Source organism: Pipra filicauda, unplaced genomic scaffold (genome assembly GCF_003945595.2).
Source record: "Pipra filicauda isolate LSUMZ 115617 unplaced genomic scaffold, ASM394559v2 scaffold42_size3861933_pilon, whole genome shotgun sequence".
Lineage (NCBI taxonomy): Eukaryota > Metazoa > Chordata > Aves > Passeriformes > Pipridae > Pipra > Pipra filicauda.
Window position 1 is genome coordinate 2,392,307 of NW_024104565.1, and position 14,231 is coordinate 2,406,537.

The window sequence follows — 14,231 nt, forward strand, 5'->3', positions numbered from 1 at the left end:
GATTTCCCACAAACCTTGTGTTACACCAAAAGAAGGAGGGATACCGAATGGATCACATATGGCACTAGAAATAGCCATTCTGTCATCCAAGAATTGCATGAATGCATTTATTATGGGTACGAACTGGCTAGGTAATTAATAATCCTCCTTTGGGAAAAATAGGGCTGTAAAGAACCAGGCTTGCTTATATCAAAGTAAATTAAGCAACAAGATGAGCATTAATTCAAGGATTATGCCTGGGACAACGTGGTGACACATCAAACAAGACAAACATATTTAGATAAGATGATGAATGGATTATTGACTGTAATCAAGAAGTTCAGTCAAGACTTCTTGGGCTATTAAGTGCATCCTGGCAAGCGACCATCATGCATATTCTGCACTCAAGATATGTTTATTTTAAATGCAATTATTCTAAAGCATTGCTTTCCATCATTATTTTTCGTACACCCATGGTTTGCAGGCTACTGCAAGTTCGTGAAACCGTGAGCTCCGTAAGACTTAGAGAACGGTTCATACCTGGTCCTCCCACCAAGGACTTCATTGAAGAATAAACATCTAGTCCTACTTTTGCACCACTGATATCTGATAAAGAACTGTGCCCCCTCAGGATTATGAAAACTCAACAACAACAAAAACTTTTGCAATGTCTGACATTTGCATTCACAACTACTGCAGCAAAAGCAAGCGTCAAAATAGCCTCAGTGCAAGGTACTGACATCAGACCCCAGCAGGTAGTACAGAGAGTGCCCACCATACTTCAAAATACATAAAGTCCCATCATAATTAAGTGGTAGTTGGTTTTCCCTGATGCTTCTGGACTCCTGGTGTCTTTTAAGCTGGGGTCCTCCACCGGCAGCAACAGATCCTGCCTATCACCGGTGCTTGGCCCAGATAGGCGAGAACAGCTCATGTTTTATGGGTAGATGAAAATACAAGATCACTCTCTCTCTAGCAGCCTATTTCCTATCATATCAGGTAGCATGTGACAGACAAATTTTCTACAAAGAAAAAGGATGGCCAGTAAGCTTATGCAAAAAGGCCTAAAAATGTCAGTGACTACAACGGTGGTGCTGCTCAGGAAACTTTCTTGTCAAATAATGCTGACTCCTTGAAGATAAAAGCATTTTCAAAAAGGGTTACTTTTTACTTGCTTCCTGTTTTTGAAACTTTTTTTTAAGAAAGGCCTTGAAATTATCAAAAGTTTCCACTTTGGTACATGGGAAACAGAGCTTAATTTTCCAGCTCAAGCAATGCTTTCTTTTATGGCTAATGTAAAGCATTCTGGCCATAACTGACATATTTGGAAATCATTGAACTTCGACGCTTTGACTTCCCTGACCCACACCACCCTCCCCTCTTTCATGGGACCGAATTGCTTTTTTTGGTAGCTGTCCCTGACTTTAGATGGGAAAATCACCCCAACGTCCCCAAAGCGTGGCAGACTGGGCAAATGGCTTCCTGGACAGCTTTAGCAGCCAGGCCTTGGCACAGAGCTTAGATGTAGCCAGCTGCTAGACCCCTCTTGCCCTCTTCTCCCCTCATGGGCACTTCGGTGTGCTGCAGCACTGCAGAAGGGTAGACATGGTCTGTTAAAGAGGGGATGATGCATCTGCAAAAGGCTCAGACAGAGGCTCTCGGCACTGGAGGAGTCCATGCTGCACCCCCTGTGCCAGTACCTCCCAGCTCTGGCACAGAGCTGTCCCATCAGGCCAAGCCTTGGCATCATTAACGCGCTGGTAAAACAGTTAGAGCCCCTCCATCTCCCCGTCCCCCTGCACGCAGCCCAGACAGGTCTCTCCCCATGCCCTCAAGGGGAAAACAAACGAATTTGCAGTACTGCAAGCAGGAGCAACTTAACTTCCATCTCCTCTGCTCCAAATTTTTCCATCCGAAAGCCCATATGGCTCAACTTTTAATTACTTTGGCTAATGCTGTATGTAGTAATTCTGTGGTGAATGCTAACGTGTTTCATTTCTGGTTTCCAGGGCAACATTACATCAGATTGCAGACAGCTGGCTTCCCAGCCTTAAACCATAACAAACTGGCCAAAGCTGATGCACAAAAACCTCGCTGGTTGAAAGAGAGTGCAGGGCTCAGCCGGGCTGCTGGGGACCCGGCAAAGCCTGCAGGGCCCCCTTGGCGGGGCTGGCTGGGCGGAGCCGTCTTTCCTCGCGCTGCTTGGAGCAAGTGCATCCCTGCATCTGCAATGCTCTCACGGTGCGGAAACCCGCCAGCTTGGAGAGCTCGGCGGCACAAATGTGCGAAGGACTGCAGGGAAACAGGGACTAAATTAACAGCATCTGGAAATACCGAGAACTGCATGCAGAGGACTGTAGCCACCACATACCACATGGCTGGAAAACTACAGAGAGGCCAAGGCCCATCCCCACCGCCCAGCTCTTCGTTGTTAACTAATGCAGCCACAAACCTATGAAGATGCTCTCAAATCCAAGAGAAATCAATCCCCTCTGCTACCTCTAGCATCTCTTCACCTTGGAAAACTCCCTACTTGTGCACTTCCAAAGGCCACGCTTTGCATCATCTCATGTAAAATGCCTTATGTTCAGGAATAAATAGGAAATTAGCACATGTACTTTGTCATTCAAAGAGCTCTCTACAGTTCTGCTCCTGGCTCCCTCTTTGCTTTTTCTCCCACTTTTCTCATGCAGCTCTTTGCTGCTGCCTGCTCTGGAGGCAGGGCACATGCCTTGCTCTGCTGCTTTCTAACATCCATCCCATTTCACGCACCACTGAAATAACAGTCATGACCTCCCTCTTTGAATTAGTGCTTCACAAACACACACACACACACAGAGAAAACCAACATTTATTAGAGTACTTTGAATTAATTGGCAAAATGTAAACCAGAAGTAAGTAGCTAGCTTTCGGCAGGACTATGTTTGGAAAGGCTTCAGGGTTATAGCAACAACCCTTAAAAAACACAAAATAGGCAAAGCCTTCTAGCCACGACCCAACAGAAATGTGTAAGAAATGCTAGGACAACATCCAGTTAAAGCTATTATAACTGATTAATTTGCTTCAGCTCCATAAAAAACCCCATACATGAGCTGTGGGAAGCCATTTGGAGAGATGTTAAAATTTTACAATTCACTTCATGCCCAGTAATATATTGTTCAGCCTCAAACTGAAATCTCTAGGAAACTTTCCATTTAAGAAACAAGGAAATCTCTTAGTATCTGATTAAGCTCAAACTGCAATTCTTTTTCATTATTAGACAATTCTTGTTCAGCAAAGTGGGGCAAAAGCCTCATTCAAACTCATGGGCTTAGCACATCACATTCCCCAGTCCTGGTTAGCTCATCTCAGAACTACAAACTATACAGCAAATGCAAAGAGACCTTACTGTTCCCTTCAGGAGACGTGGCTACACGTGTACTTTCTTTTTTCTAACAGGCTTTACATCTGCCAAAAAAACCAACTGTTCTAACCTATAATTTTTTTTTTATTTAAGATGCCTGGACAAAATCAGAGACAGGAAAGTAGAACAGAAAAGAACTTAAAAACCCAAGGAAAGGAAAAAGAGAACTGAGAAAAGCTATGCATGCTGTGCTGTGCCTAAGAATAACCACAAAAGCCTTTTCTCTTTTTCCCTCTCTGAAACAGGAGACACATCCTCTCCACATCATGCCACATGCTCAGTGACTTACCAGCTTCGGCATTTACAGGCCTAAAGCTCAGTTTCGAGTATTTTCCCCTGAGTCCTCAACTGCTGTCAGCTTCGTAACCCTAAAATTTAGTAGCAGACACTTCTTCTTAAGTATTGTATTCGCTCTGAATCCTGCACACAAAATGCCTCTTCTCTGGAGTTACATTATCAGACACCAAACTGGCTCTGATTCCAGAGCTGAATATGTAAGGAAGAAAAAAGCGTGATGCTGGACTCAATTAGCTGTTTTCTGCTCACTGATTGATTCCCCCAGTTACTCGCTAGCTGCATAACTTGCAAGAAAGGCATAAGTCATCAGCTCTAAGCAAATCTTCTATTCACCACAAGGAAAAAAGGGAGTGTTGTACATGGCAAACAATCCCTGTTTTCACTGACGAAGGCTTGCTGACCTCTTGCTGGCCTCCAGTTCCTTAATTACTGTCTATGGAATTTCAGTGAAAGAAAAAAATACAGAGAATCTCTGCAAAGCCAGGATGAAGACTGACCCTCAAACACCACCACTAGAGTGGAGGCTGTGTCTATAGGAAATATAACTTAAGCCCTTTACCAGGCTTTTTTTATTTTCACTTTTTAATTATTTTGACAAAAAGCCCCCCTGAGAATTTCCCTTTATAAAGGGCTAATTTGACAGAAAAATAAACCTTGCTTAAATGTTTTTTAACTTAGTGAACTTAGATACATTTTTTGTGCTTTCCCCTTGGTTTCAGTGCTATAAAAAAGAACATCACTAAGAACTGGAAAGGCAAACACTGTTTAATTCAGAAACCCCAGCCTCATCTAGAATTAGCCACATTGTGGCTTTATGAAGCACTGTAGCATGACTTTCAACTTCTCTGCCTGAGCTGGGTTCAAATCTTCCTTCCTAAGAAACAGACTCTGAGATGCTCTAGTCTTCTCTTATAGTCAACCGTATCTAACCCCAAATCTAGAGACAAATCCAAAATTTGGATATTTATTCTCAGAGCACAAGAAAACATGGATCAAAACCACCACTAATTAGAAGCACTGCTATCCAGTGGTGAAAAGCAGTAGCAAAGGCATATCACAACAGCACCCTCTTTAAGCCAAGAAAAGATTCTCCTTTCTCACGACCATGCTATCGATAGCCAGTTAATCTGAATTCACTCCAAATCAGTCATATCATGAAACCATAGTGCGACTAAACATCTATTTCTTTTGGTGACTGGTTGATTTTAATGAGCCATCCAGTCAAATATCCTTTTTCAATTTCTCCACCTTTGTACTAGTGACCATACACAGCTTTTATACTCCCTAGGGGTCATGTAAGCTAGATTTACTAGTGTGTTGTAGCTGGGTTCTTATCCTTGAATTACTTCAGCCCCAAAACTCTGATGTAAAGCTCTGTGGAAAATTCTAAGCTTCAGATAAAACCAGCTAGTGTTCTCCAGTTTCAATAACATACCAGCCAACATCAAGTGAAACATGACAGCAACTTCCTTGAAATGTGTCCCAGATTCCCTTAAAAGTTCATGGCCATGAGTGAAACTGATCTAAGTTTGGGGCTTTGCAACTTGAGTGTGTAGGTTTTGGGTTTCATTAAGAAAGTTTCACAGACGTCTAATCCCTGCAGAGGCTGCTTATAGAAAACTGTGTGAAGCTCAGATGTGATAATCTGCATCATATCGTGATGTTGCAGATAATGCCCTTCAAATATTTTAAGAAAATTAACAGAGGTTATGCGTATTCTTTTGCAAGAGCATGAATTGCAAGGGCTGTGCAAGTCTAAAATGTGCAGTGTCAGCCCCTCCCAGGTAACCATGCCTGGGTTCAGTCTGTGATTACTTACAAGAAAATCAAAGGAACATCCAACAGCTACTTTGGTGAGAGATATATTACACATTAGCTGGTGACGACACTGCTTGCTGAAATTAGTGGGAAATATTTGTCATAAGTAACGAGAGCATGAAAGTTGAATTCTCCCAGGAGGTCTGTCTTCATACTAGAATAGCTGCTTAGGCAAATTCCTCTCTGTTAACTGTTTCCAGGTTTTAGTTTAATTTTGAGAAGTACATTGCTGATATTTGTATCTGCAAGCCAAACACACTTCCACATGGCGAAGCGCTTCTCTCACTAATTAATTTTAATGACATTACAACCATACTCATGTACCACTTGTCATAGGTATATGTGGCAGAATGAAGCTCTGCATTACATTATTTCATATCAGTTACAATATAGCATTCTTTTCTAATTCTGCTGCAGACTCCTCTACGCATGGAAACAAAAGTCTTTAACAAGGCTCTTTCAACTGAATCTTGTGTTTCGGCAAGGCTAAGAAGGTTCAGGGAGAATCCCTATTCTTTGGCACAGGTTGTACTATTAATGAATGGAGTACACCACCGGTACTGGAAACCCACCTCTGGACATCTTGGAAAACCAAGGGTGAAAGAGCAATACATGAAATACAGCAAAACTCATATGAGAGAAAAAAAGGAAAAGAATGAGAGCCCTTTAGTACAGGGTGTAGTAACTTAAATTACATTCTTACAGTATTTTCAAACAATCAAAGTATTAATGTTACCATCCTAAGTGTGAGGAAGGAAACTTCAGCATCAGGGAAGGGGAACAACTGGTAAATGACAGGAGCGCAATTAAAATTTTCTATTGTACCACAAGTAAAGATTATTCAGCCTGGGTCTGCCAAATAGGGCAGTGAAACACACAACTTTTGAGATTCCTAATTCTTGAACTGAGCAAGGCTTTGTTCCAACTTAATAGGTCTGGTCTCAGAAAAGATGGGGGCAGGGATACCACATTATGGATTATAGCATCTCCTGCTGGTTGATGCATGGAGAACAGGAAAAAGCTGGTACCACCACTCCCCACCCTCTAGGTAACAAGCAGAAAAATTAGGCAGCTCGCAAAAGGCAAAAATGGTATAAAAAAAGGTGAACTAGTATGTTGGAATGAATATTAAATTAATTTGCCTCCCCCACCTCCCATCCTCCTCAAATACATGGCCAAACATTTTGTAGCAAAGTAAGTCAATAGGGCTTGTCTGAATGCAATCAAAACAGAAGTGGTTATGAACATGCTTAATTACAGTCATTGCCTGAGCATTACCATAAGCTCTCTGAGTCATGACAGAAGGAAGACTTTTTTCTCAGAGACCTTATGACAGACTAACCACAGGAGCAACTCCTGCTGGCAGCAAGCAGGAGGTTTACTTGGGCTACATTAATGCCAACTCCTCAGTACAGCCCTGTGGTGACAAAGTTTAGTCCCACTAGGGAAGCACACTTAGCTAAGTTGTACCTGTCAACAACACGGGCAGATGTTGAATGGTAAATAATACTTAAAGAAGTGATACAGTTTTATTCCTAAATAATTTGCAGCAGTTTCTTCTGCAAATTCTAAAGTGTTTTGGAAAATTTCAGACTAAATAGGTAAAAACACTTCTTGTGTTCTACAAAACCAAATATAAACACATTGCTGGCCTCTTGCTTTGTTGTCATCGCTCCAGAGCACTGACCTTACTTTGTGTTGTGTCCTGGGAACTGTAATGACAATTTGCATTTCTCTCATGGAGGTTTTTATGTTACTACACTCATGGGAAATCCCTTTCTTACGCATGGATAGAAAGAGGGGAAAGACTGTAAAAAATATGCTGTAATTCTTCTGCTACCAGCTTTCATCAAGAGATGCTGGACACCATCCCTGTGATCAGTGGAGAAGGAGGCCAGCCAATGCGTCCCAGGACAGGTTCCCATGGTAGGCACACAGTGTGGGAATTTAGCACTAGCATTCTGAAGCCATGTCTTACTATAGGCTCTTTCTTCATCATAACTGTTACTAAGCACTGACAGTATTATAGGAATTTGTGCAGTAATAATAAATACACCATCCAATAAAATGAGGCACATCAGTGCCTTTCAGGAAGTCTTAGCAGAAATTGGGTCACTAGATTCTTTGGAGCACAGATGAAAGCTCTGCATTCATTCACAGCCATGCTCAGCAGCAACTCCCCTCTGTTACTTGAAAGAATATGCAGGGTCTGGAGGCGGGCAACAAGCACTCCAAGAAGAATGAAAACAGAAAACTATCCTCTTCCACTATTTAGCCTTTCATGGAAAAGAAGGCCTACGAAAAATGGTAAGTCCTGGGATAACAGTAAAAACAAGGGTTAACACTAGACTTTCAAAATGCCCAAAATATCCACATTGCTTCAAACTAAACACTACTGTTTCACGTAAAACAAACCTCATCATAGCCCAATCTCCATTGATACCCAAAGCTGATTCCCAATATGCATCAACTTTGAACTTAGTTCTAACAAATTTAACTGACTATACCAAAAGAAGGGGTTTTTCCTGTTTACATTAACAGTCCTGAATTACGAGCAGTAATAATGTTAACAAATGAACCACTAAACCACTGAAATACAGTATAAGCCTGAATAACGTGGATTTGCTGTAATTACACTTAGATTTACTCCTGAGGTAATGCATGCTATGGAAGTTATACTGCAATTATTTCTTTTCTTCTTATTCTTCACACTTACAAAACAGAACAGTAATGACTACTGTGAGTCAGAGATAATTCTATCAGACTTAGTATTTTGTCAGAGTCAGGATTGTACCACGGCTACAATCCTGGTTCAACAGCTTCAGCATCTCTTGGATTGAAAAGACTACAACTCAAAGTCCATTATCATCTGTTACTCTGTCTTTGACGCTTGAGGCAGACATAAACCCAATTCTGCACACCCTTTCAACTTTTAGCCCCATTTAACCACTTGGTAAAAAAAAAAAAGTCTTCAGGAAATAATAGCAAGAACAGGAGCAACAAATGATCATCTCAGTCCAGTTAGAGGTGTTGCTGTGCGGACTTGCTGCACCATCATCTGTTAAAAAACGGATCAATAGAAGATGGAAAAGAGAGGCAACATAAGGGGGAATTTTCCCCAGCATCGGCCTCACGGCAGATAACAGATGTGCACAGCATGCTTCCAGGTCTGCATCACTGCTGCCACTCTGCTCAGAGAAAACAAATGAGGTGCCAGTTTCCTACTGGTAGTATAACAGTCCTGGGAAAAGAGGTGTTGGGACACTAAAACAGCACTGCCCATCTGCGGGCTGTATTGTTGGGGGGAGATGCTGGTTTTGTTCTCTGCACTCATAAATATTATGGCCTCTCTCCTGAGGCTGCTCATGGCACATCCAGTAGGTGAGGTGGTGTCAGACAAGCATGGCACAGCTCACTGCGGCACCTTTCAGGTGAAGGCCAGCTACGCTACATGGAAGCTCGCGTTAATGAGCTCTGGATGGCTGAGCATTATCTGCCGATCAAAACCAAAAACCAGAAGCCAGATGAGACCAACTAACCAGTCTAGTCCAGAGATAATTACAACTTCATTCAACTTGCTTCTACAGAAACTGTCAGTGAAGTTAATTAGTGGTTTGTGTCAGTGGCAGCACATGTATGATACACACTTCTATCACAACCTCCCTCCTGCTTCTCTCCTTTCCCCCACTCCCACATGAAATATAGCAATGGGTACAATTAGTCTTTTAGCAGAGGGCACAGGAAAGGATTTATACTGACTTCTCCTAAGCTGGTCCTTCAAGCTGGGCTGGAGCCATACCAGCAGGGTTCTGGGGATGAAGCAGCCCTATTTTAGATGAACTGAGAATTTCAGCCCCCAAAAGTCATCAAATGTGCTTCTATCTTTAAGAAGAATAAAAGGCACCTCAGTGTAAAGAAAGAATGTGATACAATTTTGAAATCCTCTCTTTCCCTGGACTTTCTGACTCCTGAGGACAAATAGGGCCTTATCTAAAATCCAGAAAGGGATCCATTTGTAATCTGCACCTGCTTTACATCCCAATGCTTGGCACGAGGCAATGAAAGCCTGTCTAGTTTTACTGTGAACAGCCTTCATTCCAACAGAGATGAAACATAAATATTCAGAAATAATTTTTAAGAAAATGATGAGGCATTTTAGACCTTTGATACTTCTGACTAAAAAGAAAAACAGTTTCAACTGCATTCCCACATTAGCAAATAAATAACACACATACTTTGTTGCGAAACAAGGGGCCCACAGTCGTGAGACTGAAAGCTACAAACTGCTCTAAAGTGGCAAAGAACCAAGTCACCTACTGACTTGGCAAGACCTTTATTTGTTTGTTTGTTTCTTAAGAACAAACAAGCACGACACACAATTAACAGCACAGCAATGACATGGGGCTGCCTCCCTTGGGATACTGAGATGATGACCCTTTTACTTCTGAACCCTTTGTGTTTCATCATTAGGGTTCAGTTTTGTTAAGGATATGAAACACAAGTTTCCATTTCCTGATACAGTAATTTAAAAGAGGAGAACCTGGAAAACAGAATCCTCAAATCAATCTTTAAAATGAAAATCTTTAAATCAACATGAGTTATGTTAGTTATAAACACATAATAGCTATAAAAGTTTTCTTTTAAAAGTGTTTTTTTCCTAAAAAGGAAAACTAATGATATATACCCTTCAGATACTATTTTGTAGGGGGCTGTTCTTATGCTGTGGGCAGAGCTGACTTGAAAGCAAAGGAGTACTTAAAACCTTGAAACACTCCAGAAAATCTGCTTTCATTTTTTGATTCTCTCATTGCTTAGATTCTAACTTGTTTTTGTTTTGTTTACAAAATTATCAACTATGATCACATTGTTCCATTAAAAACTGCCTAGTAACAATTTGGCCATGCGACAGAAAAGAAAATAAATTAAAAAAAAAAAAAAAGGCAAACAGAACCAGAAGACCCATTGCCCAAGAACTTTGAATTCAAACAAGAAATGTTCCTTTCAGTGACTTGTATTTCCAATTGCCTTTTGAGGTTATAAGGCAGCAGGCTACCTAACAGTATGCTTATGGAATAATATGGAATATATGGAAATATATGGAAAACCATCTTTGCTTCATGGCCTATATAAAATGAGTGGGGTAATTCTGAGATTCTGAATTCATGGAGTACAAATCACAAAAATGGCACTGAAACTCAAACCATTTGGCAAAGAAAGAGCTTGAAAACAGAATCATCTTTGCTTGTCTCAAAAGCTGGTAATTTCAGATTAATAGAGATGTCCTTAGGCAAAAAAGTCTGCGTGAACACACACCCTATTTCTAGACATATCTGATACTTTCGTTTGTTTTTCCCTCTTGTGTGTCAATTACAGCCCAAAGTCTTTCACTCCAGTTAACCCTACTTTCATTCTTGTCCACAAAAAAAGAAGTCAGGCTGAATTTTGCTCTAACATGAAGTCTCATTTCTGCAGATGATCTGCTTTTCTCTTGAAGGCAAGCAGTTTCACAGCTTCTGTTAAGGGCAACCATGACAAAAATCAGGAGCAAGGGCAAAAATCTTGAAAGGTATCTACAAAGACTGAATAGAGATTCCCCATTGAAGTTAACAGGAAGACGGTAAGATGGTTCAAATCCTAGCAGAAGAGCAGAGAGAGGCAAAAGAGCTCTTGGTTCAAAGTGCAAAGATTCTCATTCCATTAAGGAGGACATACTGAATCATGTTTGGTCCTCAGAGGTATACACAGCTTTCAGTAACTTCAACACAAGTATAAACCACTATCAGAAGATTTAAGAGGGAAATTCAGTATCCTTCTGAGATTTGACCATGGTAAATTAGAGTTTGAGGATTTTATGCTATAAGTACCTTGGGCAAGGGCCTCAAGAAGAGAAAGTTCAGGCTATAAATACTAATGAGGAAAAGATCAAGACATCTTTCAGCTGGCTAAACAATCAGACCAGAAGAGCCAGGATCCTTCCTTCTCCATTCTTTGCATATTTTTGATATATCAGAACATAGTATAAGGTAACATCAATTCCCCTCTGCTCCAATCTAACTAGAGATGGGTGTACTTTCTAGAATATAAACAAGAAAATCATTCTCTACCACCAAATATGTTAAACATCTCATAAAATGATATAGCATTCCTTTTTTCTTTTAGGAAGGAGAAGCCAACAGTCGGCTGCAGTAAGCAGGAAATTCCATTGACAATAAAATAAATAAATCAATCAATGGTCTCAAAAGCTTATGATTCAATTATATGGGTTACATGGAGCTTGAATTTGACAGCTGAATGTGTTCTTCTCTAAGATTTATCTGTGAACTTTCAATTAGAGAAATGAAGTGGAATAAACTACTCAGTGAAAATGAAGATATCTGGAAGGAAAAATTAATTAATTCAGTATGGCATGACACAGAGACTGCCTGGTGCCCATAGAGAAGCTACACAGCTCAGAAGTAAAAAGAAAAGGGAGGAAAGCTGCCTTACTTCTTATGGGTCTGGCAAAAGCTACAAACTCTGGGCTGTGACTTTCCAAATGCAGAGATAGAAGTGCTTGAAGGCAGCAGGCAGCTAGGACTTAGTCAGACCCTCATACAGAACGTATCAACAGTGGCAAGAAAAGCCTGAGAAATTCTACTTGTGAATCAGCAAAGTGAAACTTTGCTCTAAACAACCTAAACCCCCTTCTCTGTGCATTTTGTAACAAGGGGATTTTTGTCTTGTGCTTCAAAAGCTCAGTGACAAAGAGCCAGATTAAAAAAAAAAAAAAAAGGAAAGAGAGAGATTATACAATAAGACTGTTGAAGTCCATGACAACAGAGTTTGAAGATTTAAAATGCATGTTGAAGATTTTCTGCAGACAGAACATAGCATCACTAGGTCAGTGATACATTTGCTATTAAGGAAATCACCAGGTAAATCAGGATATTTCTGTGCTTCAGTGAAAGACTTTAAATATTAAATGATACTGGGGAGCTATATCAGAATGACAGGTACTTACATTACAATTGGAAGAGCCATCAAATGTTGAGTAAGAACCATCAGGCCATTCTGTAGGATCTACATTACTTGATTGCCTGTGCTGGGCTTCATACTCCTTCAGCTGAAATTTGAAAAGACAGAGAGAACATTTTCCAGTGATAAGAAGATATCAATCTTCATTAAATAGCAAGAGTTAATTTAATTTTATTTTTCCCCTGTATCACTGTGCAACTGGGAAAATCTGAACTTTTGCACTGTTGGTCTCACTTATTCAAAATAAATTGTCCTAGAATCAGAAGTTTTAAAAATCAGTGTTTTTTTTTTTTCTTAGAAGGAAAAGATCTGTGAATACTGAAATTTGATGAACTGTCATTGGTAAAACATAAATTACACATCCCCATCTCAGAGGCACAGTTTACAGTGAACAGACTAAATCACAATGATCTGCCAATTTCCTTCATAAAGAAAATGATCTGCAGTAAAGACTAAGAACTATTCTCTATAATTTAAAGAAACCCCAACCAACCAACCAACCAAAAAATCCCCTCATCTTCCCTGTTTCTCAATAAAAGACTTCAAACAAAACACCAATCCTACTGGAGTTAAAGTGTTGAAATGACCCTCAAGAACTGGTATTAAAAAAAAAAAAGTTGTTAGTAGCTCAGACCACTAGAGGGAAACAGTAACAGTCCACATACAAACCATCAGATTAAGTACAGCCCTCTCCCCCCAAAATTTTAAGAGCAGAGAAGTAAAAGAATTTCCAATAATGCCACTCGATAATTTAAAAATTTTGCATTTTTTCATTATATAATTTCCAGCAAAGCAATACTTTCTTCAGCCAATAACATAATTTTATATTCTAGGCTAATCTGTTTCAAGATGTAGTATGTCAGTAAAAATATTTTTCTGACTGCCAACCGATCTAAATCACATTTTCTCTAATGGAAACCATAAGGAATACCCTGTGTTTTACACAAGGGTACAAATTCAAAAGTTGCACTGAAACTCAGCAAAACCTGAAGCATTCCTATTAGCACTTACACAAACCTATGAACGTACTTGATAAAGAAAGACTTCAAGTGAGATACCTCTCCCTTACTTTAGACAGCCGCAATGAAAATGTCTACACTTGAGCTTTTCTCTGATTAGCACCCTTTATTGTCAATGGAGAGAATCAAATGCTTTTAGGACTCTATTAATATATCATACATTGGATATCTATTTTTTCCCAACAAACAAAGGAATTGCTATCTAATTTATGTTACCTAGTACAATGGGGCAAATAGGCAGCCTTTCTTCACCTTCTCCTATGTTTTCTGAACAAAGTAAAACTACAAATTGATATATCCTACATCCTAAAGCAAGTTTCTCAAGGAGATTCAAGTATGTACATATCATACCCTAGCAAGTGCTTCCTCGATGGTGATCATCTTCTCTTTGACCATCATCATCAGCTGGATCCGTTCCTCATCACTCATTGTGATCTCACTGGCCACATACCCTACATCCTCTCCTGCAGGAAAAAGTACAAATATATTGAGCACATGTAGGAGTTCATGCACAGAGCAGGGTACATTGAAACTGGATTTTACCCAGTGCTCTGAAATCTGGCTGCCATGTGGATCTGGCTGGCCAGAAACAGACCCTCATCAGAGCAGGCTTCTAGCATGATTTCAAAGAACGGAATGATTTCGACGTAACTGAGCAATAAAAGGAAGTAATTTTGGACAAAAAAAACTAAGTCTACTTT

The 14,231-nt window shown here is 40.2% G+C and overlaps 1 protein-coding gene across 6 annotated transcripts in view; it reads right to left on the bottom strand.

Annotated features, from left to right (window-relative positions):
- Nucleotides 1–14,231, bottom strand: part of SASH1 (SAM and SH3 domain containing 1) — a 540,681-nt gene that overhangs the window by 32,111 nt on the left and 494,339 nt on the right. For all 6 annotated transcript variants that reach the window (XM_027725286.2, XM_039385702.1, XM_027725284.2 and 3 more), the window contains exons 7-8: nt 13,882–13,994; nt 12,498–12,599 (exon numbers count right to left, since the gene is read on the bottom strand). In XM_027725286.2, coding sequence (XP_027581087.2) covers nt 12,498–12,599; nt 13,882–13,994 — 215 coding nt within the window. The remainder of the gene's footprint in view (nt 1–12,497; nt 12,600–13,881; nt 13,995–14,231) is intronic.